At 45.9% G+C, this 25,238-nt stretch overlaps 1 protein-coding gene across 1 annotated transcript; it reads left to right on the top strand.

The window, feature by feature from the left end:
• Nucleotides 1-1,122: 1,122 nt before the first annotated feature.
• BCL2L14 (BCL2 like 14) lies at nucleotides 1,123-25,238 on the top strand. The gene is made up of 7 exons (XM_055396072.2): nucleotides 1,123-1,312; nucleotides 7,962-8,407; nucleotides 13,861-14,025; nucleotides 14,924-15,028; nucleotides 16,701-16,771; nucleotides 18,907-19,173; nucleotides 24,275-25,238. The coding sequence occupies exons 2-7, from the start codon at nucleotides 7,969-7,971 to the stop codon at nucleotides 24,311-24,313; spliced, it is 1,086 nt and encodes a 361-aa protein (XP_055252047.1). The 5' UTR covers nucleotides 1,123-1,312; nucleotides 7,962-7,968; the 3' UTR covers nucleotides 24,314-25,238.

Here is a 25,238-nt window from a genome sequence, read left to right as displayed (position 1 = left end):
TTGAATGAATATCTTTTCTTCCCAAGAAAAAGACCAAGTTGTATTTTATTTTTTAAAGACAAAACAGTCAATATTTCTTTAATATCTCTCAAGTTGACTAGACATTATGGACAATAATATGAGTTTGCTGGTTAAAACTCACTTCAAATCAGCAAAGAACTTTCCCATAACTGTTGCCGTTTGTCTCTCTTGAGTCTGTTTACCAATATTTACATGGCCAGTTCTTCCCCCACTTTTAGGGAATTAGCCTTAATTCCGCTTTCACCCTGCACACTTCCTTCATCGCCACATTTTGACTAGCCAGCGCTCATGGATTTCAGTCAAGAATCTGGAAAGAGCACAAAATCATGTTTCTTCTTTCTTTTACATAGGAAATTCTATCCCTAAACCGTGACACATGGCCTTTATCAGTTTTTGTGGCTTTCACTATGGCTGCGGTTGGATTCCGTTTTGGAAGTGTTTCCAATGGTTCTGTTCGAATACAATCTATGCTATAGTGTAAAGCCAGAAAGACCTAGCTTTGGATTTCAACTCAGCTGATGGGGGACCACTAGCAAGCTCTCTGAGCCTCAGTTTCCTAGTATATAAAATGGTAACCCTAACACCTGCCTCTTGCCATGAAGATTAAACACGTGTGACCATACCTGCCACAGAGGTGATCAGTTAAACATTTGCTAAACTGATGAAGGCTTCCCAGGTGGCACAGTTGGTAAAGAACGGCCTGCCAATGAAGGAGACTCAAGAAATGCGGATTCAACCCCCTGGTCGGGAAGATCCCCTGGAAGAGGAAATGGCAACCCATTCCAGTATTCTTGCCTGGAGAACTCCATGGACAAGGAGTCTGGCGGGCTACAGTCCATGGGGTCGTAAAGAGTTGGACATAACTGAGCACACACATGGTTGATTCTACTTGATTGAAACTGATGAAAGGAAAAGTAAAGTCCTATGCAGGGGGGTGGGGGGACACCCACATAATCATCACCGTCCTAAAGGGCAGTGAGTCTTTAATAAAGATGTAGAACTCCTAGAGTCAAATTACTTGGGCAAAGGTCAGTCCCTCCTTCAGTTAAATAGCTGAGGGCAGGGCTTAACAAGGAAGTGACTCCCTTCCTAAGGCTCCCTCCAGCCTCAGTCCCAACCTGAACGGGCTACACTCTGGTGGCGTCTTAGATCACAAGGGCCTTCTGAAATTAGGAGCCAAGAAGACTAGGCCACAGTTTCCTCTTAGGTTTCGTGGAGAGAGACGCAGGTATAGACATCTTACAGCCACCTGACCCGAAGCCGGAGCAACCACTGACAGCTTGAAGACCAGGTAACACCTGAAGAGATTCAGCCTTCCCAGCAGGACATGGGGGGAGAGGGGGGAAACTACAGTCCTGGATGTGTTCTTTAGGCGCTCTAACTGGGGGCTGGTAAGCCTAATGTTTACTGAGTTTGTTTAGGAGTTCTGATCATGTAAGTCTCAGGAAGCAAAAGTAAGAATCTAAAACTAAAGCTAAGTGTACAGTCTATTAGGGGTTTTCAGGAAAGGGAAAGAGAGACATTTCGGTTTCCCTTTCATTTCTCCTTTGCTCCACAATGACTGGGGGAGTTAAGAAAATGTAACTGGCTGAATCATTTTTAATGTTATGCAGGCCTGTCTCACTGAGTATGTGACAGCATGACAGAAGCCCGTGGAAACACTAGTTCCCTCCTCCAGAGCACAAAAGGGCTGAGGACAGGAGTCCCTGGCTTTGAGCTCAGAGCATCTCTGGGTACAAGGTCTAGTCCTCCTAGAGACTTCCTTCAGTACCGGGCGCAGGTGAAATGGGGAATCCCCCCACCCCTCTAAAAGGCTCCCTCCTGAGTTCCCCGCCTGCTCTGTTCTATACGCAAAGCCTGAGTCTGTGTTTAATTCATGAGACCTGAGGTTCTCTCAATTTAGCTTCTATTGTAGGACACTAAGACATTTTGCCTCATTTCACCCTTAGGATTAAAGACCGTATCCTACTCAGAAATGGCAAGTAGAGGAGAGATGAGGATCCCAGAAGGTCTGAAGTGCAGGGAAGAAAGGGGAGGGGTGGCCTGTGAGAGGGCAGAGAGTGCGAAAGGAGAGGCGAGAGGCAGCCAGACAAAACCCAGCTCGTCAGCTGGTTTTTGCATACGTTCCTCTGGGATGAGTGTCCTCCCCCTGCCTTACACTCGGGCCTTGCCTGTGTGTCCAGAGCGATGAAGTCAGCTCTGCGGCCGAGTCTGTTGGGCCAAGGGGTGTTCCATGCCCCTCACACCCGGGACGGGCCAGGGCAGAGTTCTGTCCAGCTTTCTGGACACTGGAATCACGGAGCACGCGTGAGGGCTGTTTGCTCCACGACCTGCGACAGGAAGAGAATTGAAATCTAAGCTTGACCAACGAGTCCAGAGCTAGAAAAATCCCTACAGCATGTCCGGTGATCCTGGAGGTCAGCTGCAGCTCTGCGGTGCTCCCAGGAGACGAGCCACCACTGGGGACCCGGAGGACTTTGACCACTTTGGGGGTTGTGCAGGGTGGTGGCGGGGGGAGAAGCAAGTCTCCAAGAAAGAAGAGAGACTAGGAAAAGATGCTGTGTAACCTAGCTTTGGGGAGTAGGTCTGCCAGAGTTTGTTGTAGATAAGGAAGAGGGTATATAAAGGAAGACTGGGTCAAGAGGGTAGGGCCACTGAGTCACCGAATTATAACAAGCCTCACGGGGAGCTTGTTATTCTGGAGCTATTCATAATTTCCACTCCAGGCTCTGAACTTACATTCTGGGGCCCCACCCAGGGCTTCATTTCCATCATCGTTATATATAAAACTCATCTGTACGTTTCCATTAGGAGAAGCTTGACTTTAAATAGAAACAGCAAAGAGCAGAAGGGCTGCAATTTGCGATAAAGAAACTCACTCCTTTGCTTTACAATAATACTTCACTATCTATTTAACAGCTCTCCCTTCATTCCCAATGCAGATTAATAGGAAAAATACCCTATGCTTGTTAAGGGTATCCAACGTGTTTTAACTGATACTTCGACTCAGTTGCAGGCACTTGCCCAGTCTGACTACCCTCCGCTCCTGGGGGCTGCTGGGCCCTCTGCTTCTCATGCCCTTGGCCTGGCCTCTTGGTTGGGCCAAGCACGCAAATGCTTTCTAACCTGGAAAACCACAAAATCCTCTTCTTTCACCAATGGAAGCGTTGTGTTCTCCACCTTGACCTCATGTTTTCCCCTTTTCAGATGTTGCTCCTGAATCAATAGTTAACAAACTCTGGTTTCTTAAAGAAGTAGGGCCCTTTCTCTCTCCAACAACAACACTACTCCACACACACACACACACAATTAAAGTCTTCACACTACACAACTCACACACACACACACACACACACAATGTTAAAGTCTTCACAGTACATTAGAAAGGTTTGGGTTGGGTTTGGTTTCACTTACCTGGTTTCTCCTGAGCATAGTATGCTGGCTGCAAATTCAAGGCCTTGCTTCCTAGAGGACCCAGGTGTATGTCCTGCCTAAGGCATCCAGAGCTGCCCAACTCAAAAGGAAGGTCCAAATTAAAACCCTCATACATGCTCTCCTGGAGCCTTTCAGCGCTGCCCTCCAGCCCTTCTGCACCGAGTCACTCCCCCAAATCTGGAACCACGTGCCCTGCTCTCCTCTCACTTCTTAACCACTCTTTCTCTGGTGAGACTCAGGTTGCTCAGTCTCCCCCTGGGTCCTCTTTATCACTATTTTCAGTGATTTACATGTGCCAATTTTTTTTTCTGTCCACAAACCCATGTTTTATAGGTTTAAAAAAAATTTTTATTAAGGTATAGTTGATGTGCAATATTATATAAGCTTCAGATATATAACAATTATTCACAATTTTTAAAGGTTATACTCTGTTTATAGTTATTATAAAATATTGGCTATTTCCCCTGTCCTGTACAATATATCCTTGTAGCTTATTTTTTTATACCCAATAGTTTGTACCTCTTAGTCCCCTACCGTTCTCTTAAACCTTCACCTTTTCCCTTCCCAACTAGTAACCACTAGCTTCTTCTCTGTGTTGTGAATCTGTTCCTTTATTGTTATATGTATTAGTTTGTTGCATTTTTTAAGATTCTACATACAAATGATATCATACAGTATTTGTCTTTCTCTGTCTGGCTTATTTCACTTACTCTCCATGCTGTTGCAAGTTTCATTCTCTTTCATAGCTTTTATGAGAGTATCTCGCTGTGTGGCGCGGGTGTGTACACACACATACCACATCTTTTTATCCATTCATCTGTTGATGGACACTTAGGTTGTTTACATATCTGGACAACTGTAAATATTGTTGCTATGAACATTGTGGTGCATGTGTCTTTTTGAATTAGTGTTTCTGTTTTTTTTTTTTTTCGGATACACAGAAATGAGATTGCTGGGTCATATGGTACTTTTATGTTTTTGAGAAATAGCCATACTGTTTTCTGCAGTGAACACACCAGTTTACAGTCTCACCAGCAGTGTATGGGAGTTCCCTTTTCTTGATGTCCTTGTCAATGTTTGCTATTTGTAGACTTTTTGAAGAGAGCCACTCTGACAGGTGAAAGGTCATATCTCATTGTAGTCTTGATTTGCGTTTCTCTGATGAAAGAGATGGGAATACCAGACCACCTGACCTGCCTCTTGAGAAACCTGTATGCAGGTCAGGAAGCAACAGTCAGAACTGTACATGGAACAACAGACTGGTTCCAAATAGGAAAAGGAGTACGTCAAGGCTGTATATTGTCACCTTGCTTATTTAACTTATATGCAGAGTACATCATGAGGAACGCTGGGCTGGAAGAAGCACAAGCTGGAATCAAGATTGCCGGGAGAAATATCAATAACCTCAGATTTGAAGATGACACTACCCTTATGGCAGAAAGTGAAGAGGAACTCAAAAGCCTCTTGATGAAAGTGAAAGAGAGTGAAAAGGTTGGCTTGAAGCTCAACATTCAGAAAACAAAGATCATGGCATCTGGTCCCATCACTTCATGGGAAATAGATGGAAAAACAGTGGAAACAGTGTCAGACTTTATTTTTTGGGGGGGCTCCAAAATCACTGCAGATGCTGATTGCAGCCATGAAATTAAAAGACGCTTACTCCTTGGAAGGAAAGTTATGACCAACCTTGATAGTATATTAAAAAGCAGAGACATTACTTTGCCAACCAAGGTCCGTCTAGTCAAGGCTATGGTTTTTCCCGTGGTCATGTATGGATGTGAGAGTTGGACTGTGAAGAAAGCTGATCGCCAAAGAATTGATGCTTTTGAAATGTGGTGTTGGAGAAGACTCTTGAGAGTCCCTTGGACTGCAAGGAGATCCAACCAGTCCATTCTAAAGGAGATCGATCCTGGGTGTTCATTGGAAGGACTGATGCTAAAGCTGAAACTGCAATACTTTGGCCACCTCATGCGACAAGTTGACTCACTGGAAAAGACTCTGATGCTAGGAAAGGTTGGGGGCGGGAGGAGAAGGGGACGACAGAGAAAGAGATGGCTGGATGGCCTCACCGACTCTGTGGACATGAGTTTGAGTGTACTCCGGTAGTTGGTGATGGACAGGGAGGCCTGGCATGCTGTGATTCATGGGGTCGCGGAGAGTCAGACACGACTGAGCGACTGAACTGAACTGATGATTAATAATACTTTTGATATAATTGATAAGTTTTATTTTATAGTCACATTCATAAATGTACCTAACAACTGGAGCACACATATTCTGATCAAGCACACATGAAGTGTTTTTGAGAACTGACCATACAATAGACCATCAAGCAAGATTCAACAGATTTCAAAAACTGCATCACATACAGGTCATATTTTCTCACCATTAGAGTGGTTTGCCGTTTCCTTCTCCAGGGGATCTTCCCAGCGCAGGGATCAAACCTGGGTCTCCAGCATTACAGGCAGATTCTTAACCACCTGAGCCACCAGGGAAGCCAAAGTTAGAAATTAATAACAGAAAGTATAACTATGATAGAAAATACTTTTTTTTTTTTTTAGAAAATACTTTAATAGAGAAGTAACCAAACAACTGATTAGGTAAAATTCTTCTTTATAGAACAATTCAGCTATTAGATGCAGAAGTGATAATAGAATTAGCTGTTATTTTCAATAATTAATGAGATATGAATGTAGGCAACTATGATTATTAACAATGTTGTCTCTTTTCCTGTACCCATTGGCCATCTGTATTTCTTCTTTGAAAGATTGTCTCTTCAGGTCTTCTGCCCGTTTTTTAATTGGGTTGTTTGTTTTGGGACGTTTGCAGTTATTAGCCTTCAAATACGTTCTCAGCCCCTTTCTCTGTTTTTCTGGATCCCTAAAATGCAAATATTTGTGTGCTTTACGCTGTCCCAGAGGTCTCTTAAACTCTCATTTCTTTTCATTCTTTTTTCTTCTGTTCAGCATTAACGATTGCCACTGCTCTGTCTTCCGGCTTACTAATCCATTGCTCTGTATCAGCTCGTCTGCTGTCAGTCCCTTCTAGTGTATTTTCATTTCAGTTTTGTATTCTTCATCCCTGCTTGTTCTTTTATTTTCTCACTCTTTTTTAAAAGACTCTAACTTCTCACTCTCCATTCATTCTCCTCCCCAGTTCTTGCATCATCTTTATGATCCCTACCCTGAACTCTTTCTTGAGTAGATTGCCTATCTCCATATCACTCAGTTCTTCTCCTGGGGCTTTATCTCTTTCCTTTGTTTGAAGCAGGTTCCTCTGTTGCATCATTTTGCCTAACTTGTTCTTATTTCTATGCAGTCAGTAGGTTGGTTACATTTCCCAATCTTAGAGAAGTGACTTTTTGAAGGAAAAGTTCTCTGCATCCCAGAATTCACTCCCTTCTCATCACTATATGCTCCAAGGGTGCTCCCTGTGTGGCTGCATGGGTCCTTCTGCCGTGGTGGGCTGGCTACCATGGACAGTCTGGTAGGCTTGGTTGGCCCCCGACCCAGTTGGATGTCAGGCCCTGCCTTGTGCGAAGGCTGCCAGCTGCTGGTTGGCAGGGTCAGGTCACAAGGTGGCTGACTCTGGAACCCCAGGGAGACCCAGGGTTATTGCTGAGTTAACCAGAGGATCGAGTTAGGGTTCAGGAGTCCCTGGGACTATTGCCTTCCCATTGGCGGGTGAAACCACATCCTGGGGTTAGTGCCCACTGACTGGTGGGTGGGGCCAGGTCTGAGGATCCTGTTGCAGGGCCCAGGGACACAGCCTAAATCCACCTACGGTCTGCTCTGTGCCCAGATTGTTCTAAGCCCCAGGATCCACCACAAGGAGCCCACACTTGCCTCTGTTTGCAGCTCTCTGCTCCTCCTCCACCTCCTGAGTTTGCTCCTGTATCTTTGTTCAAGCTCCTAGCTCACTCTCTCCGTCTGGAGTTACCTATGTACACATCTTCTCATCTCTGCAAATCTGAACTTGCAGAAAGCACCCTGGCTTTTCCATCTCTGGCTACCCCCTGCCTCCCAGCACAAAGAGAATTTGTTCAGTCGCTCAGTTGTGTCCGACCCTTTGTGACTCCGCGGAATGCAGCAAGCCAGGCTTTTCCATCCTTCACCATCTGCCTGAGCTTGCTCAAACTCATGTCCATCAAGTCAGTGATGCCATCCAACCATCTCACTGTCTGTCACCCCCATTCTCCTCCTGCCCTCAATCTTTCCCAGCATCAGGGTGTTTTCCAATCAGTCAAGCTCTTCGAATCAGGTGGCCAAAGTATTGGAGCTTCAGTTTCAGCATCAGTCCTTCCAGTGAATATTCAGGGTTGATATCCTTTAGGGTTGACCGGTTTGATCTCCTTGCTGTCCAAGGGACTCTCAAGAGTCTTGTCCAGCACCACAAGGAGAATAGGTGCTCAGTAAATGCTTACTGACTTTCACCCTGTCTCCCCTTTCCTACCAAGAGTAGGTAGCCCCCAGGTGGAAGGACACATGTGGATTTTGTCATTGCAGCCCCACCATGTGCACTGCCAGCCCCTGTGACCTGGAAGAGATCCCCCTGGATGATGAGGACTCAGACAGTTTGGAGTTCAAAATCCTGGAGTTCTATGTCAAACACCACGTCTTCCAGAACACCTCTGCTGTCCTCTCACCGAAGCTCCTGAGAACAAGGAGCTTGTCCCAGAAAGGGCCGGAGAGCTGGCCGGTGAATGAGGCATGGACACCGGGGCCGTGGCCCTGCAGAAATTCCCAATCCAGTGAGAAGGCCATAAACCTCACCAAGAAAAAGTCATCTTGGAGGACCCTCTTTGGGGTAGCAGAGAAGGAGGAAGACTCAGAGAGCTCGCCTCCGGAAATCCGCGCCCAGGGACAAAGGATGGGGGTACCTCAGGCCCATCCTCAGAGTCCGAAATGGCCAAGGTCCCGCTCCAGCGTGGAGCAGCGCTTAGAGCACAAAGGTAAGCTCCGGGGGGCCACCTGCACTTTCTCTCCCGCAGCCGCTTCCTTCCCTTCTTTGTGAGCTTGGGGGTTCACCTCCTCCCACCCTTAGGTAGGGAACTCTTTGAACCTCAGCTTCCCAACCTATTAATACTCAATTCTTTTATTGGTTTTGTTTTTAATTTTATTTACTTTTTATTTTTGGCTGTGCTGGGTCTTCGTTTCTGTGCAGGCTTTTCTCTAGTGTTGGAGACTGGGGGCTACCCCCTAGTTGGGGTCTGTAGGATTCTCATTGCCGTGACTTCTCCTGTTGCAGAGCACAGGCTCTGGGGCTCACAGGCTTCAGGAGTTGTAGCACATGGGCTCTAGAGCACAGGCTCAATACTTGTGGTGTATGGGCTCAGTTGCTCCACGGCACGTGGGCTCTTCCCAGATCAGGGATCAAATCTGTGTCTCCTGCATTAGCAGGCATATTCTTCACCACTCTGGTTGTTCAGTCACTAAGTCATGTCTGACTCTTTGCAACCCCATAGACTACAGCACACAAGGCTTCCCTGTCCTTAACTGTCTCCTGGAGTTTACTCAAATTCATGTCCATCAAGTCGGTGACTCAATATCCATCACCTACTCTATGGACATGAGTTTGAGCACACTCTGGGAGTTGGTTATAGATAGAGAAGCCTGGAGTGCTACAGTCCATGGGGTCACAAAGAGTCAGACATGACAAGCAACTGAACTGATCAGTGATGCTATCTAACCATCTCATCCTCTGCTGCTCTCTTTTGCTTTTGGCTTCAATCTTTCCCAGCATCAAGGTCTTTTCCAATGAGCTGACTCTTTGCATCAGGTGGCCAAATTATTAAAGTTTCAGCTTCAACATCACTGTTTCCAATGAATATTCAGGGTTGATTTCCTTTAGGATTGACTGGTTTGATCTCCTTGCAGTCCAAGGGACTCCCAAGAGTCTTCTCCAATTCCACTGAGCCACCAGGGAAGCCCAATTCTCAATCCTACTTGTCCTACTTTCCTTAAGATTGAGCTGAAAGGAAAAGTTTGGTGGTGATGGGTGACAGGACTGGTTTTCTGGCTCCACCATCTATAATTAAGCTTGCTGCCCAAATTCCTAATCCTCGGTGCCAGAGACCAATACAAAGGGAAGATCCCCAGATGGGCTCAGGCTGCTGTTCTTCCTAAGGGAAGTCAACTCCCGTCTCTGAGCCTTTGCATTTCCATCTGTACATTGGCTTCTTGAAGATGGATGGAAAGATCAGATAGCTATATACAAAAGAGATTTCAAAGTTCAAGCCACTCAAAAAACAACCAAGAAGCATTTTGACAAAATCTTCTTCCAGTGGAACAAAACACATTGTATTGAACAGAACATTTTCCTGAAAGGCTTTAACAGTGTTGCCCTTCATCCACAGACCAAGGCATAAACGTCTTCCCCTCTAACCATATCTTCTGCCTGATGCCCAGATTGTAAAAGAAACCTGCTTTCCTGCTGGGCTGATTGGCCTGTGTCAATAATTAGTCAACAGGTGGCAGTAATGTCTCAAGTTTTAAATGTTGTGACTGTCAGGCTTATTGGAGAATCAGCGCACACAGTGACAGCTTTAGAGCACTCGCTGTGATCAAGGAAACTTCCACTTCCCATTAGACTTGTAAACTTTAGGGAGGAGAAGTTAAGGTTGGGATTATCTGAGGAAATCCTCCTCCCCCCAGGCGTTCTTCTGCTGGGGGTGGGATCTGAGGTCCAGAGCAAACAGAACATTTTGGTTTGCTTGCCTGTGTGCGTGTTCAGTCGTGTCTGACACTTTGTGACTCCACGGACAGTAGCCTGCCAGGGTCCTCTGTCCATGGAATTTTTCCCAGCAGGAAAAATCCTGAAGTGGGTTGCCATTTTCTACACTCCAGGGGATCTCCCCGACCCAGGGATCATACCCAGGTATATTGTGTCTCCTGCATTGGCAGGCATATTCTTTACCACTGAGCCACCTGAGAAGCTCCATAGAACAGTTTCCGTTCCATTCCGTCTCTCAGTCATGTCCGACTCTTTGCGACCCCATGGACTGTAGCCTACCAGGCTTCTCCATCCATGGGATTCTCCAGGCAAGAATACTGGAGTGGGTTACCGTTTCGTTTCCTTCTCCAGGGGATCTTCCTGACCCAGGGATCGAACCCGGGTCTCCCGCATTGGAGGCAGACGCTTTAACCTCTGAGCCACCAGGGAAGCCCAGTTTAGAGGCACATAAATAGGTTTTTCTGCTTGTCCTGTTCTTTGAAGTTTGCCAGGAAACAAGATTTTACAGACTTTAATTTTCTGGCTTTCCTGAGGAAAACAATGTTCTGTATTTCAAGATTATTGAAGGGTCATCGGACTTTTGCTTATTTTCTAAAATTTCCAGATCTCTGTGTAGACCTATAGATATTCCTACAAAAGTAGACATGGTTATTTCCTAAGGAGGCTTCGCGTTACTGATCCCACGTTGGTCCTCCCTCCCTGCTCTCTCTCTGTGCGTGCTTGCTTAGGTCGTTATGTGGGTGGTTAGCTGATTCTACGCTGCGTGTGGCCAAGAGGGTCTTGCCCTCTGTTTCTCTGCAGCCACGTGTAAATCAGAACTCAGTAGCTGGCGTCCCCTGGGTTCCTTTAACCAAAGGTCACAATTTAGCCTGTGCTGCTATTTCAGACACCGGGCTGGACTAAGAACTATAAGATTATGTCCCAAGACCAAAGTCTAGTAGTGGCAGGCCTTGGGATGTAGAAAAACAAATGGCGATACCAATTTGAGAAACACCAACCCAGTTTTTCTGTGAGTCTCTTTTTTCTCCACAGCTGCGATCTGCTGTAACTTCACTGACACAGAGACTGGTTTTCTCTCCTATAAAAGAAAACCACAGTCTGCCAGTTCAGGCTTGATCTGCCAGTTCCCTAGTCTTTAAGGATTCCATTCTGTTGTCCCTTACCTAGTGGCTTCCAACCTCCAAGTCACCTTAAACCCCAAGATGGCTGCTCAGATTCCAGCCATCATGTCTACTTTCTAAGCAGGAAGAAAGAGGAAGCAAGGAGAAGGACAAAAGGTTTTCTTCTTTCTAGATAATTCAGCTCCCTTTTAGAGAGCTTTCTTAAAACTGTAGCCAACTTCTCACATCTCAGCGCCTACACCTTATTGCAAAAGAGGCTGAGAAATGTAGTTCTGTCGGCTTCCCCTGACATTTCAGGGGTCTGTTACTAAGGAAGATAAAGAAAAGGGATACTAAGTAGGAAATAGCAGATTCCCCTAAATGGAATTCTCCCCCAAATGCCCTGCCCTTTCTCTTTAAAAGAAAAACCTCAAGCCAAATGCCTTCCCTACTCTCCTGCTCTTCTTAACTGCACAATGAGCCCCAGAATAAACTCCAAAGGAAGGGCAGCCTTTCCATCTTCTCTCCACCATCCAATGTTTCCTTGCCTATCAGATCAAATCAACTCTGACCAGAGGGAAATCTTAAAAAATATATATATATATATATTAGAAGGGAAATTTTCTTTTTTTCTTTTTTTTTTTTTTTGCCATACTGCAAGGCATGTGGAATCTTATAGTTCCCTGACCAGGGATTGAACCAGAACCTCCTGTGGTGGACGCACAGAATCTTAACCACTGGACTGCCAGGGAAGTCTCTAGAATGGGAATCTTAACGAGATTAATTCATCTGAGTTTCAAAATGTGTTTGCTTATAGATTTTCCTGCACATATTTTGTCTTCATTCCTCCAATCCATAGAAACAGATACACAGGTTAGTCAGCTTGGGGACCACCTCTGTGTCCTCTAGTGGTCTCGTGACCACATGGTGGAGGCTGGGAGATGGGGAGGGACAGCCATGAGGGCCTTCATCTGCCTCATTTGAGGGCAAGGTGGGCAGTGTGTGACTCTTCCATGGAAAAGAACGTGCTGATCACCCAACCAACCACACAAGGTTAGAGAGGCAAGGCGTGCAAGCTTTCCTCTCCCATCTCCCGCGGACACAAGGGAAGGCTCCCACTGGTTTGGGGATCCAGCCTCTTGCCACCTTCTTGCGTAGGTAGCTGGCGTTCACGAGGAGGCTGGTTGGGCTGCAGAAAGGTGATTTAAAAGTGGAAAAGTAGGTTTTGTTGGATTGTTGTAAAATGGAAAGGAAAAGCATTGATCCTCCACTCCTTGACCTCTCCAGTTCTTCTCTCTCTAATCCACTGCTGATCTGTTTTTGAACCCAATGGAGCACCATGATAAATGTGGCTTTTTAAGGAAGCCATTATGCCTTCTTTTTAAAAAGAAGGCATTGTGGACAGAGCATCAGTGGCCTGTCAGTGAACACCCAGGAGGGTGATGGGAGAATCTGGGGAAAGAGAATCAGACATCACCTGGCAGCTCCTCAGGAGGTCACACCCAGCTCTTCACATGACACCCACGCCTTGCCTTGCTCATCTATCCTGACTGACAAAGTCTGGGAGTTCCTCTGGGCACGCTGACCTTCTGGCCCAAAACCGTTACTGTCAACAAGTCTTATGAATTAAATACTGTTGTTCTTAAACATTACATGATATGACTGCTCCGTATCAAAGGCAGAGCTTGTACAAGCTTCTACGTGTTAAGAACATAGTGACAGATTAACAATGAAATTTTACTCCCAAATAACTCAGCAATACTGCCTACCCTCCTACCCCAACCCCGTCCTCCACCAGAGGCCAAGTCGACTTGTCCTTCACAGGCCATGACATTCGGGGACCAGAGCCATTTAAACCTTCATGTCCCCAGATGCTTTATTCTCCAGTTACGTGTGCAAACGCTTGACATAAGTCTTTTCTTGGATTGTAAATTCTTGAGGGTCATGGGTTAGATTTTATGCATCCCTGTTTACCTATCCACATTTTCTGCATGTTTCCCAGCAGGCGTGGAGGCAGGGAAGATGACATGTGACCATTTGAGCAAGGGGAGTCCGTGTTTCCTTGATAATGGGCTTGAGTCAGGAATACGGCCCAAGAGAAGGGATATTTCTCTCTCCTCAGTGACCAGCCCCCAAAGGCTTGTCACACTGCTGAATGCCTTCCGAAGTGCATAGGGGCCAGCTCTCCGAGATATAAAGGATGCCCCAAAAAAGAATAAAAATAAAAGCGTAATGAGCGTTCCCTCAAGCAAAGAACTGAGCACTGCCTTTTGTGTTGCAAAGGGGCAAGGGGACCCTAATTTTGCAAGACTTCCAAAAGAGGGTGCAGAAGGGTAATTGTTTCAAGGTGGCAATCATTCCTGCGTGCCCCTCCCCCATCCCAGCCTCTGCCAGGCAACTGCCCAGGCTTTCTGAAGAATGCCACCACCCCCACCAAACGCACACTCCTGCCCGGCCCCAGGCCATTTCCTTTCCCTCTAGGCCCGGTGTTTTCATTTTGGGCAACCGTGCATACCAATGAGCCAGACAAAGTCTGGGAAGGGCCTGTCAGCACCGTTTTGTCTTCTTTCAGCCACGGACCCCAGAGTCGTTTCCATTGCCAACCGAGTTGCTGAAATCGTTTATTCCTGGCCACCGCCAGAAGAGCTCCACAGCCAGGGAGGAGGCTTCAAGTCCAAAGGGGTTCTGGTATTCCAGAGTTCCAAAGGGCAGTCTGGAGCTGAAAGTACCAAGAAAGGTAAACTTCCCTTCTGAGCGTCTGCCCCAGGGTGTGTGTTGGCCAAGCAGAGGTCCATGAGCACGTATGTATTTATTCAGCTCAGGGTCCCGCCACTTAGGAATCTCTGCTGACCTGGACTCAGGGCACCACAGCCACACGCTGGAGGCACTGACCTTTAGCTGGAGAACCCAGCCCATGCCAAGGGGAGTGCGCCAGCCGAGGGAAGCAGCATGCCAAGCTCACTGCTAAGTCCAAAGAAAAGTCTCCTATTGAGGGGCAGGAGGAGGTACAAAGTGAGCGCTCAGTCTTGTTCACAGTTGGGAGGCTGGCGGGGGGAGAATGCAGCATTAGATTTCACCTTGTTAGCAATGGCGAAGGCCCAGTGTGCTCAAGCAAGTACACAGGCTGTAGGTGGAGTGTCCACCCAGGAATTTACACTATTGCCTTGGGCTCCCGAGAAGAAGCAGAGGGTTGTCAGGCACCAAGCCTAGAGCCAAACATGAAGCAGACCTGAGAAGTAGTGATCAGGCTGGGTCGGTTGTCACCCAAACTGGAGCAATAGCCAGGACTGAGGACCCCAACCGATCTGTAGAAATTCTAGATGTGAGGGAAAGGGAAAGTGAAGGTGTTAGTCGTTCAGTTGTGTCCAGCTCTTTGTGACTCCATGGACTGTACTCTGCCAGGCTCCTCTGTCCAGGCAAGAATACTGGAGTGGGTTGCCATGCCCTCCTCCAGGGGATCGTCCGACCCAGGGATGGAACCCGCATCTCCTGCATTGTCAGGCGGATTCTTTACGGTCTGAGCTACCAGGGAAGCCCAGAGTTGAGAGAAACAGGACCAAGTGCCCAGAAGAGGAGTTCAGTCTGACATGCCCTCACTAACTATCCAGCCTGTGGTTCTCTTTCTCAAACTCCAGTGGACGATGAGGGGCCCAGCTGGCTCTTGGGTTTGCAGCACATCAAGCTACAAGGCAGAGGACTCTTCAGTCGTGGTGGTGACCCCCAACCCCAGAACCAAACTGGTAAGTGTGTCCACCCTGTGCTGTGCTGCCAGGACCACAAACTACTAAAGGGGCTTAGAGTGAGGAGCTGGGAGAGCAGGAACCCCCGAAGAGCAAAAAAAAAAAAAACCCAAAGTGTGCCTACTTTACTGCTATCTCATGCGTGTCTGGGCCACATAAAGTAACGACACCAAACCAAGCAAAAGCTCAGGCCCTCATCCTCCAGGCACATGAGAAATTGGAACTGCTGCTACAGCAGCTTTCCCAGAAACGGGCAGCAGAACCAGACAAAAACTACACATGGGCGGCGGAAGCATCCAGTCCTTCTTCTCCCAGGTGACAGGTCTCAGGCTTCCTACCTCCTTGCCCTTCATTCGACCTCATGGCATGACTTTCCTGGCCTCTCCTCCCCTTCTCCTCTGGGATACACACAAGGACTTCATGACTTCAGAGACTATGCCACAAGGAAAACATGCTGTTCCCTCAGTAACAGGCTTGTCTCTGTTTGGATTCCACGCTATAGCAATGACTGTTTTCCTAATATTATTTCACTGTTAGCACATTTGGAGACAAGGGAAAGCAGACTCCAGCTTCCCTGTTCCAACACACACAGCACACACCAACTGGAGCCATCTCTGTCTCCATCTGCCATGTTAGCCTTTGGGGTGGGAGAGCTTATTCATTGTATTTACTTAGACTCTACCCTGTTGTAAAGACACAGCATACAAAGTACATGTTTTAGTTAGATAAATCCAATTTGAAAGATAATGTTAAAAAAAGAAATGTAGGAAAATAGGTGGGTTTGCTGCTGTTGCTGCTGCTAAGTCACTTCAGTCGTGTCCGACTCTGTGTGACCCCACTGACGGCAGCCCACCAGGCTCCCCGTCCCTGGGATTCTCCAGGCAAGAACACTGGAGTGGGTTGCCATTTCCTTCTCCAATGTGTGAGGTGGGTTTAGGAATGACTTTAATTCCCCAAATTCAGGAAGACTGTACCTTCCTCTTAGGAGGCCACAGTTTGGCTCTGAGTTTTTTAGCAGTTAACACAAAGGATGAATATGATCAAATAGGAGTTTGTGGTGTCTACATGGGAAAAGACCACCTGCTCAGGAAAAACCCAAAGACCTGAGAGACATTTCCAAGTATCAGGGGGGAAGGGATAGTTAGGGAGTTTAGGAGGGACATGTACACACTGCTATATTTAAAATGGATAACCAACAAGGACCTACCATATAGCACAGGGAACTCTGCTCAATGTTATGCGGCAGCCTGGAACATAGGGGAGTTTGGGGGAGAATGGACACAAGTATATGTTTAACTGAGTTTCTTCACTCTCCACCTGAAACTATTACAATGTTGTTAATCAGCTATACCCCAATACAAAATTAAAAGTTAAAAAAATTTCTTCTAAGTATCATTAGAGATAACTTAATGCCTCTTCAACAGCATTCTTAGAGCAAATAAAGTGATGAGTTTCACGGTGAGAATCGGGGGCTAGGGGAGGAAAGAAGGGGATGGAGGAGAGGTGCTCAGAACGCTGTGGGCGTCGTCAGAAGAGGTGCAGTAACATTTACTTTGCTGGAAGTTATAAAGGGCATGGCCTTCCTCACTCCCTAACCGGGCTACAAGTGTGTCCCTGGAAACATACATTTTTTTTTCTCTTGAAAGAAATAACTGTAATTTTCCCCTGACAGAAGGAGAAGACCAAATAATAGCCAGAATCGTTGAGCTGCTGAAATATTCGGGGGAGCAGCTGGAAAGAGAGGTAGGGAGCATCTTGAACTAATGGGTTTTCTTTCTGGGTCCCTGCCCTGTACGGGGGAATGGAACTGGACTTATTGTTGTACTCCTTTTTCAAATTCTGGTTTCCACTTAAGTCCTAAATTTTATTTCCCTTGGAGTCAAAACTCTTCATGCTGGCAGGGTCTCAAAAATGAATCACTTTGGAAAACATAAGTAAACCTTCTGGAGCCTCCTCGGAATTTTTGGAAAGGAAAAAAGTCACCAATAAATTAAAATTCGCTGAATAGAATTATGAATCTAGTTCCCCATGTAACTGATCCTCAGGGAAGTTTAGACTCTTGTGTTTGCCCTGCAGCCTGAATATCTGTGTCCCACAGCTGCTCCAAGTCTGGAGTGTTGTCTGAAATCTACCCCTAGAATGGCTGGACTGTTCTCTCTCAGCAGTTCGGCCAGGGGACGGTTAGCGTTACCTGGAGAATGCTGGGTTTCGTGCCAGTTAGAAGTTGAGACTGGTTATTCCCATCAGGAACGTGCAAGGGTTGCCTTCAGGTAAGGAGGTGGTGGGCAGACCCCGCTGTGGTCACGGCTTCTGAAGGCATCTCGTCTCTGTGTGTTACCCATGGGTGGCTATCAGGTCTCCTGTGTCTGGCCATCAGGAGCTGGCCTGGGGACATACTCTCTTGTTTTGCAAGGATCCATGGGCAGGGAATCAGGTCCGTGGGGCTCTGCAGGAGGGGTTAACAGCGCTAACTAGCCAGCCACCCACTCCAGTCCACCCCAGCGTGCTCGGTGGCTCCTCAATGCCCTTGTCATAGGTATCCCAGAGGATGGTGACCAGGATGGGGGAGGAATATGCGATGGTGCAGAATGAGAAAGATTGAAGAAACCAAGGCATCAGACCAAAGAAAAGAGGAAATAGGAGAGCTTTGGGGCCATAGTAGAGGGTGGACAGGGGTGCAGAGGAAGCAGAAAACAGAACAGGGCATATGACGACCCTGTGTTTCTCCAGAACTAGCATCAATGGACAGGAGTTACGGGGCAAGTCACTTCTCCCCATTTGAAGGATGAACCTTGTAGCTCTCAAGGCTGTCCATTGAGACTTCTCTGGTGGTCTAGCTGTTAAGACTCCATGCTCCCAGTGCAGGGGGGCATGGGTTCAATCCCTGGTCAGGGAACTAAGATCCCATATGCCGTGCAGCATGGCCAAAAAAAAGGGAGGAAAGCTAAGAAACACAACGTTCAAGAGAGGAGTATAAGGTAAAATCAATTGAGTAGAACAATGGAAGGAAATCAATGGATTAGATTTTGTTTTTTCTTTTCACATTAACTCAGGTAACTCATGAAGGTTTCCCTAATAACTCTTGAAGTTCACTCTTGAAGCATCCTGGACACATGCTAATATTTCAAGAGCATTTCCTCCATATTGGGCACAAGGCCAAGTGTTTCAAAATTACCCTGGGTTTCCCTGGTAGCTCAGACGGTAAAGAGTCTGCCTGCAGTGTGGGAGACCCAGGTTCAATTCCTGGGTTGGGAAGATCCCTTGAAGAAGGAAATGGCAACCGACTCTAGTATTCTTGCCTGGAAAATCCCATGGATGGAGGAATCTGGCAGATTACAGTCCATGGGGTTGCAAAGAGTCGGCCACGACAGAGGGACTTCACTTTCACTTTTTTCATAGAGGCTGTCGCCCCAGTTTAGAGATGACATAACTGAAGCTGAGAAGTTAAGTAATTTCTCCAAGTTTGCACAGCTAATAATAAGTAGAGCAGGGGTTTGAGCCAAAACAGCGATTTCCAGGTTTTGGATTCTGCCCATTACACAACCTCTAACAAAGCACCTTTCACTGGGTTACAAGTGTCAGTGGACTCTGAGCCCCTTGAGTGAGGACGTATTTTAATCGTCCACAGTACCACCTGTCGTAAGTGCTAGGAAACATTTGTTGAATGTCCTGTGAACCGGCTGTTCAGTCTGTATTGGTTCCCATGGAAGGAATTCACAGAGAAAGTCCATGCCCTGTCTGGTCCTGCAGGATAAGGTTCCGCGTTTGAGATTAGAATCCAGGGTTTTCCACTGGGTGTTTTAGTCGCCCAGTGTTCAGCGGGAGAGTCTGCCTCCTTGGCCAAGGCTGATATGTACTGTTTCTCCTCTCGTACACAGTTGAAGAAAGACAAGGCTTTGATGACCTGCTTCCAGGATGGGCTATCCTATCCTGTTTTCAAGACCATCACAGACCAGTTCCTAAGGGATGTGGACACCAGGGGAGAATCAGAGGTCAGAGCTCAGGGCTTTAAAGCTGCTCTTGCAATAGACATCATAGCCAAGCTCACGACCGTCGACAACCACCCCATGAACAGGGTGCTGGGTTTTGGAACGAAGTACCTGAAAGAGAATTTCTCACCCTGGATCCAGCAGCATGGTGGATGGGTAAGTGCATTCTATCTAAAATAGAAATCTTCCCAGAACTCAGGGGGCACGGCATGGAAAGGGGTTTTTTCTGGGGGTTGTTGTTTTTTTTTAAGTGAAGAGAACACATCTTTGAAGCAGTTCTCATGGGTTTAGGACACTTGAGTGGCAAGAGATTTACCCCATTGATGGGAACATATTTTTAGTTATTATCTTCATTATCAATAAATATTTACTGAACTCCCAAAGGTTATGTGGGGTATGTAAGTGAGAGGAGAGGGACTGGTCAGACAGAACAGGAAATGAAGAGATGCTGAGATATAAAATGTTTGGATAGACACAATTTCTGTTTTCACAAATATTGCAGGCAACGGAAGTCTGGCAGTGAGACTAGGAGAAGTTCCTTATTCTCTCAGGGGTGTGGGAATAATCTTTACACAGAGGTTCAGGGTTTATGACATTTTGTCATTGCTGTTGGGACATTCCGACAGGGACATTTTGATACAAACTGAAGAGCAGTTTAATTTTCATCTATTTTTAAATTATCTGCTATCAGGCAAAACAGATGTCTTTACCCTGATTCCTCAGTCTCAGCCCTTCCCCTACCCTTTTGCTTTGAGATTTCCTTAAAACTGTCCTGTTCAAATAGCCTCACAAGGGGAACCTTTTCAAACTGCTTTACTCCAGAGCTCTAAACCTCAGCAGGCACAGGACATTTTTGTCTGTTCCAGCCCTTCCTAGGAGGACATGCCCTAGGACATCACGAGTCCTTTTTCTACTAGGGTGGTCCAGAGGCCAGGAAAAGACCTGAGTCTGCTCTGGGCATGGCCAGCATGACCCCAGGGCCTCCAAACAGGCTTAGTCTCTTGGCTACCAGATGGGAAGTATAGCTGATCATGCCTCTGGGGCTCATGTGCCCACCACAATCACCAGTTGCCGCCCCATTAAACTACCAAGACTTCTGTTCTTTCCTATTTTCCACTGTCGCGCCAGATATGATAGCCCTTAAGTGTCTAATCTGAGCTTCCCAGGTGGTGCTAGTGGTAAAAGAACCTGCCTGCCAATGCAGGAGACGCAGGCTCTATCCCTGGGTCAGGAAGATCCCCTGGGGAAGGAAATGGCAACCCACTCCAGTATTCTTGCATGGAAAATTCCAAGGACAGAAGAGCCAGGTGGGCTACAGTCCATTGGGTTGCAAAGAGTCAGACATGACTGATGCGACTGCAGCAGAAGGAAGTGGCTAATCTGAACAAGGCTCTTAAGTACTCCAAATTCAAGCTGCCTTAACTAATGGAGGAGGATAGGTTCCTGAACACCACTTCAGATTTAACAGCTCTAAGGCCCTTCAAGACCAGGGCCCCCTCAAGTCCCTCCTCCGCCCCAGAGCCCCTCCTGTCTACTCCAGCTCAAGACCCTCACCAGCCTCTGAGTCTTTACAACACTTCATATTTGCACTACAATTATATACAGGAAATTACCATCATTGCTGGTCTTCTTAATATATTCTTCCAGAGGGACTGTAAGTATCAACTGGATTTACAAGCCAGTTCTCAAAATCTAGTTAACTAATGTAACTGAAATGCCAAAAGTGTTCTATGAAAAATAGTATTTCTATACCAAAAGTACAAACAACAAAAGAAAAAATATAAGGGACTACATCAAGATTAAAAACATTTCTGCTTCAAAGGATACCATCAAGAAGGTAAAGAGACAAGCCACAGAATGGGAAAAAGTAGTTGCAAATTATACATCTGATAAGGGACTTGTATTCAGAATATGTAATAAATTCTTACAAGTCAACAATAAGAGGACAACCCCCCCCCAATTTTTAAAATGGGCAATCAATTTGAACAGACATTTCCGGGACTTCCCTGGTGGTCCAGCGGTTAAGAATCCACCTTGCAATGCAGAGGATGTGGGTTCAATCCCTGGTGAGGGAGCTAAGACTCCACATGCTGTGGAGCAACTAAGCCCGTGTGCCACAGCTATTGCGCCTGTGTGCTCTGGCGCGCGTGGGCCACAACTAGAGAGCCAGCGCACCGCAACAAAAGATTGCGCATGACACAGTGAAGATCCCACATGTCTCAACTAGCACCCGAGGCAGCCAAATGAACCAGTACTTTCTAAAAACAGACATTTCTCCAAAGAAGATATACAAATGGACAATGAGCACACAAAAAGATGCTTGCTTGACATCTTCATTTCAACATTCAGTTCAGTTCAGTTCAGTCGCTCAGTTGTGTCCGACTCCTCGCGACCCCATAAATCACAGCATGCCAGGCCTCCCTGTCCATCAACAAATCCCGGAGTTCACTCAAACTCATGTCCATCGAGCTGGTGATGCCATCCAGCCATCTCATTTTCTGTCGTCCCATCTCCTCCCACCCCCAATCCCTCCCAGCATCAGACTCTTTTCCAGTGAGTCAACTCGTCGCATGAGGTGGCCAAAGTATTGCAGTTGCAGCTTTAGCATCAGTCCTTCCAATGAACACCCAGGGTTGATCTCCTTTAGAATGGACTGGTTGGATCTCCTTGCAGTCCAAGGGACTCTCAAGAGTCTTCTCCAGCACCACAGTTCAAAAGCATCAATTCTTCGGCGATCAGCTTTCTTCACAGTCCAACTCTCACATCCATACATGAGCATGGGAAAAACCAAAGCCTTGACTAGACGGACCTTGGTTGGCAAAGTAATGTCTCTGCTTTTTAATATGCTATCTAGGTTGGTCATAACTTTGATTGCAGCCAGGAAATTTCAACATTAGGAAAATGCAAATGAAAACTACAATGAGATACCATTTCACACTCACTAGCACAGCTAAAACAAAAAAGACAAGTGTTGGTGAGGATGTGGAGAATTTGAACCCTCATACATTGCTGGCTGGATTCTAAAATGGTCCGACCTCTTTGGGAGACAATTTAGCAGTTCCTCAAAATGTTAAACGTAGGGTTACCAATTCCACTCTCTGTCTATACCCAAGAAAATGGAAAACAAGCATTCATATAAAAGCTTGTACATGAATGTTCAGAGCAGTATTCATTATTCATAAAGGCCCCAAAGTAGAAACAACACAGAAGTTTTTCCATGATGAATACTGAATGGAAAAACCAAATGTGAAATATCCATACAGTGGAGTAACATTCAGCCATAAAAAGGAATTAAGTATGGACAGATGGATGAACCTTGAAAACATTATGCACAGTGAAAGAAGTCAGACAAAAAGGCCATATATTATATGATTCCATTTATATGAAATGTCCAGAATAGACAAATTCATAGAGGCAGTGATCTCCTAGGGCTTTGGGGAGAAAGAATTGTGTGTGACTGCTGATGGACACAGTTTCTTTCTGTAGTGATGAAAAAGTTCTGAAATCAGATAGAGCTGATGGTTGCACAACTCTGAACACACTGAGAAACACTGAATTATATATTCTTAAAATGGTGAATTTTACACTATATTTCAAGAAATCTGTCATTAAAAACAGTGGTTCTAATTCTAATAAGCAAATAAAAAGAAAAAAGAATAAAGTTTTATTATTTTTTAATTTGGCTGGTAGTGCTAGAGAGAAAAACAATTCCAATCAGAGAAAACAGATGGATTTTTTGGGGTAGAAATAATAAAGTGAATTTTCAAAGGCTTTAGAATTTTGTGGCACTAGTTCTTTATCACATGTATTTTCAATTCAAAATTTATTAGTTTACTTTTCCAGGTCATCATAAATCCTAATCTTAAGTCTTGGCCACAGTTAGGTTTAATTTGGAGCATGAAGCTAGAAATTAGGAGAAGGAAGGGAAAAAAACAAAGGACTAATTTTTTCCAAAGTCAGAGACAGAGTTGCAAAAAATAAAGGCTTCTGCTGAAAGAATATTTATGAGTCGATATGACTATGGGAATGTGGAGAAGATGTGGATTGACATGTGAGCTCAGTTTCCCTGAACAGGAATGAGGGACACTGGTGGCCTGCCTTCCATTGCCCCAGGGATTTCAGTGGCTCTCTGGAGTGTACCTGTAGTGGTGTGGAAGGAGAAAAACTATTCCCAGGCATACAATTTCCAGGAGCTCGGGGTTCCTAAGTATTATATCTCAGCATTCCACGTCGCACAGGAGTGCGCCAAATCTTCCCAGTGGAACCACAAGCCTATGAAGGCAGGGTTATGTATTCTTCCCCTTCTCTCTCATTGTTTCCATTCCGTTCCGTCCCGTCGCTCAGTCGTGTCCGACTCTACGCGACCCCGTGGACTGCAGCCTACCAGGCTTCTCCGTCCATGGGATTCTCCAGGCAAGAATACTGGAGTGGGTTACCGTTTCCTTCTCTAGGGGATCTTCCCGACCCAGGGATCGAACTCGGGTCTCCCACATTGGAGGCAGACGCTTTAACCTCTGAGCCACCAGGGTTTCCATTACCTTTCCATAAGTCACAGATGCTCAGCCAGTACTTGGAGAGCAATGTGTGTGTTAGTTTCTCAGTCATGTCTGACTCTTTGGAGCCCACCAGGCTCCTCTGTCCATGGGATTTTCCAGGCAAGAATACTGCAGTGGGTTGCCATTCTCTTCTGCAGGGCATCTTCCTGACCCAGGGATAAACGGATCACTCACATTGGAGGCAGATTCTTTACTGTTTGAGCCACCAGGGAAGCCCTGGAGAGCAATAATTAATTAGTCAAATCAATGAATAGTGACTCGATCCACAAAGCATGCCAAACAAGCCACGATTTGATTTTCATTTATTCCATGGCCCTTTTTGCCTCACTTGAAGCACTATTCACATAGCTATCCTGTGGTCCTGCAGCCTCACCCCTTCTACTGCACCTTGAAAGGAGAGGTTAGCAACCTCCATAGGCATCAACCTTTTTGAATTTAAATACAGCATCAAAGACTCTTCCCATCTAGACTCTTCCCATACTCAACCCTGAGTGTGTAACGAAAGTCCTTAGCTGGTGTTTTCCTTTCAGGCATACCAAGGATGCTACTCACCTTTCCAAACCCTCCCCCAACTCTAACATGTCTCCAAGCCTTGGGTCAGGCTTGGGATAAGAAAGCAGAGTTAATAGGCATATGTTTTCACTTCAATACTGAATCAAACTTGGAATTTTAAAAATCTATTTCTCTTTTTCCCCTTCTAGGAGAAAATACTTCGGATACCACACGAAGAAGTTGACTGAAACATCAGAGGATTTGTAACCTGGAATACTCATGGTCCGGTTCTGGTCTTGTGTACATCGGTCTCAGCAAAGACTACGGGAGAAGACACAAGTGGACAAGGTGGATGGAGCACCAAAGGCTGAAAAACCATTACTCCTGCAAGTCAAGAGGCATCAGGAGAGACCTTGACTGTTTCCGGCTCCTAGGATGTAGAGCATGGCCTCCAGCATCCACGTTTTCAGGTTGTCCACTGAGTATGCAAGAAAGTCTAGGAAGACAAGTGATAACCTTCCGCTCAAATGCTTACAACAGAAACCATCACCCAACCTCTGCTGGCCACTTTAGGGAAAGTGCGTGACACATACATGTTGACCTCATGAAGGTGAAAAGATAAATGGTGCATGTGCTTACTCTCTGGTTTCTAGTACTGTTTATTTTTCAAAGTTCACTTGAGATGGTCTGACCTTGTTTCAAGCCTGCCTTTAGGCTGATGTAGCTGCTCATGTTGGTAGACAGAGGTCAAAGAGACTCTCGAGTTTATGGCCAGCCTGGGGAGAGACTGCCTGATCTGCCTTTTTTGGCTCCCTTTTCTGGACAATTCTTTGGCAGTTTGAAAAATTTCTATTTGGCAGAAAACGATTATTTCTGTCACCCTCAACTATCTCAGTGACCTCATCTCTACTTCTAGAGGTTTCTAGAACTTTGTTATTTGGGGAGCTAGTGTAATGATTAGTGCTTGGTAAAATAAATGTGTGGAAAGACAACTGTCAAAAGAGTATGTTTATGGTTAAAATAAACTGTAAGTAAAAGCACACGATTTCTGTGAGGATCATAGAAGTTAATTTATATCAAGTGCTTAGAACAGTGCTTATTATTTAAGCTGCATTCACTCATGTCCACTATTGTGTGCTGCCCTCTGCTAAGCTGAAAATTTCTCCTCTCAAA

Source organism: Moschus berezovskii, chromosome 6, assembly GCF_049115385.1.
Source record: "Moschus berezovskii isolate FMDL1 chromosome 6, NW_MosBer_1.0, whole genome shotgun sequence".
NCBI classification, from domain to species: Eukaryota; Metazoa; Chordata; class Mammalia; order Artiodactyla; family Moschidae; genus Moschus; species Moschus berezovskii.
The sequence above is the reverse complement of the archived record's forward strand: the minus strand, read 5'-3'. Positions and strand labels throughout refer to the sequence as shown.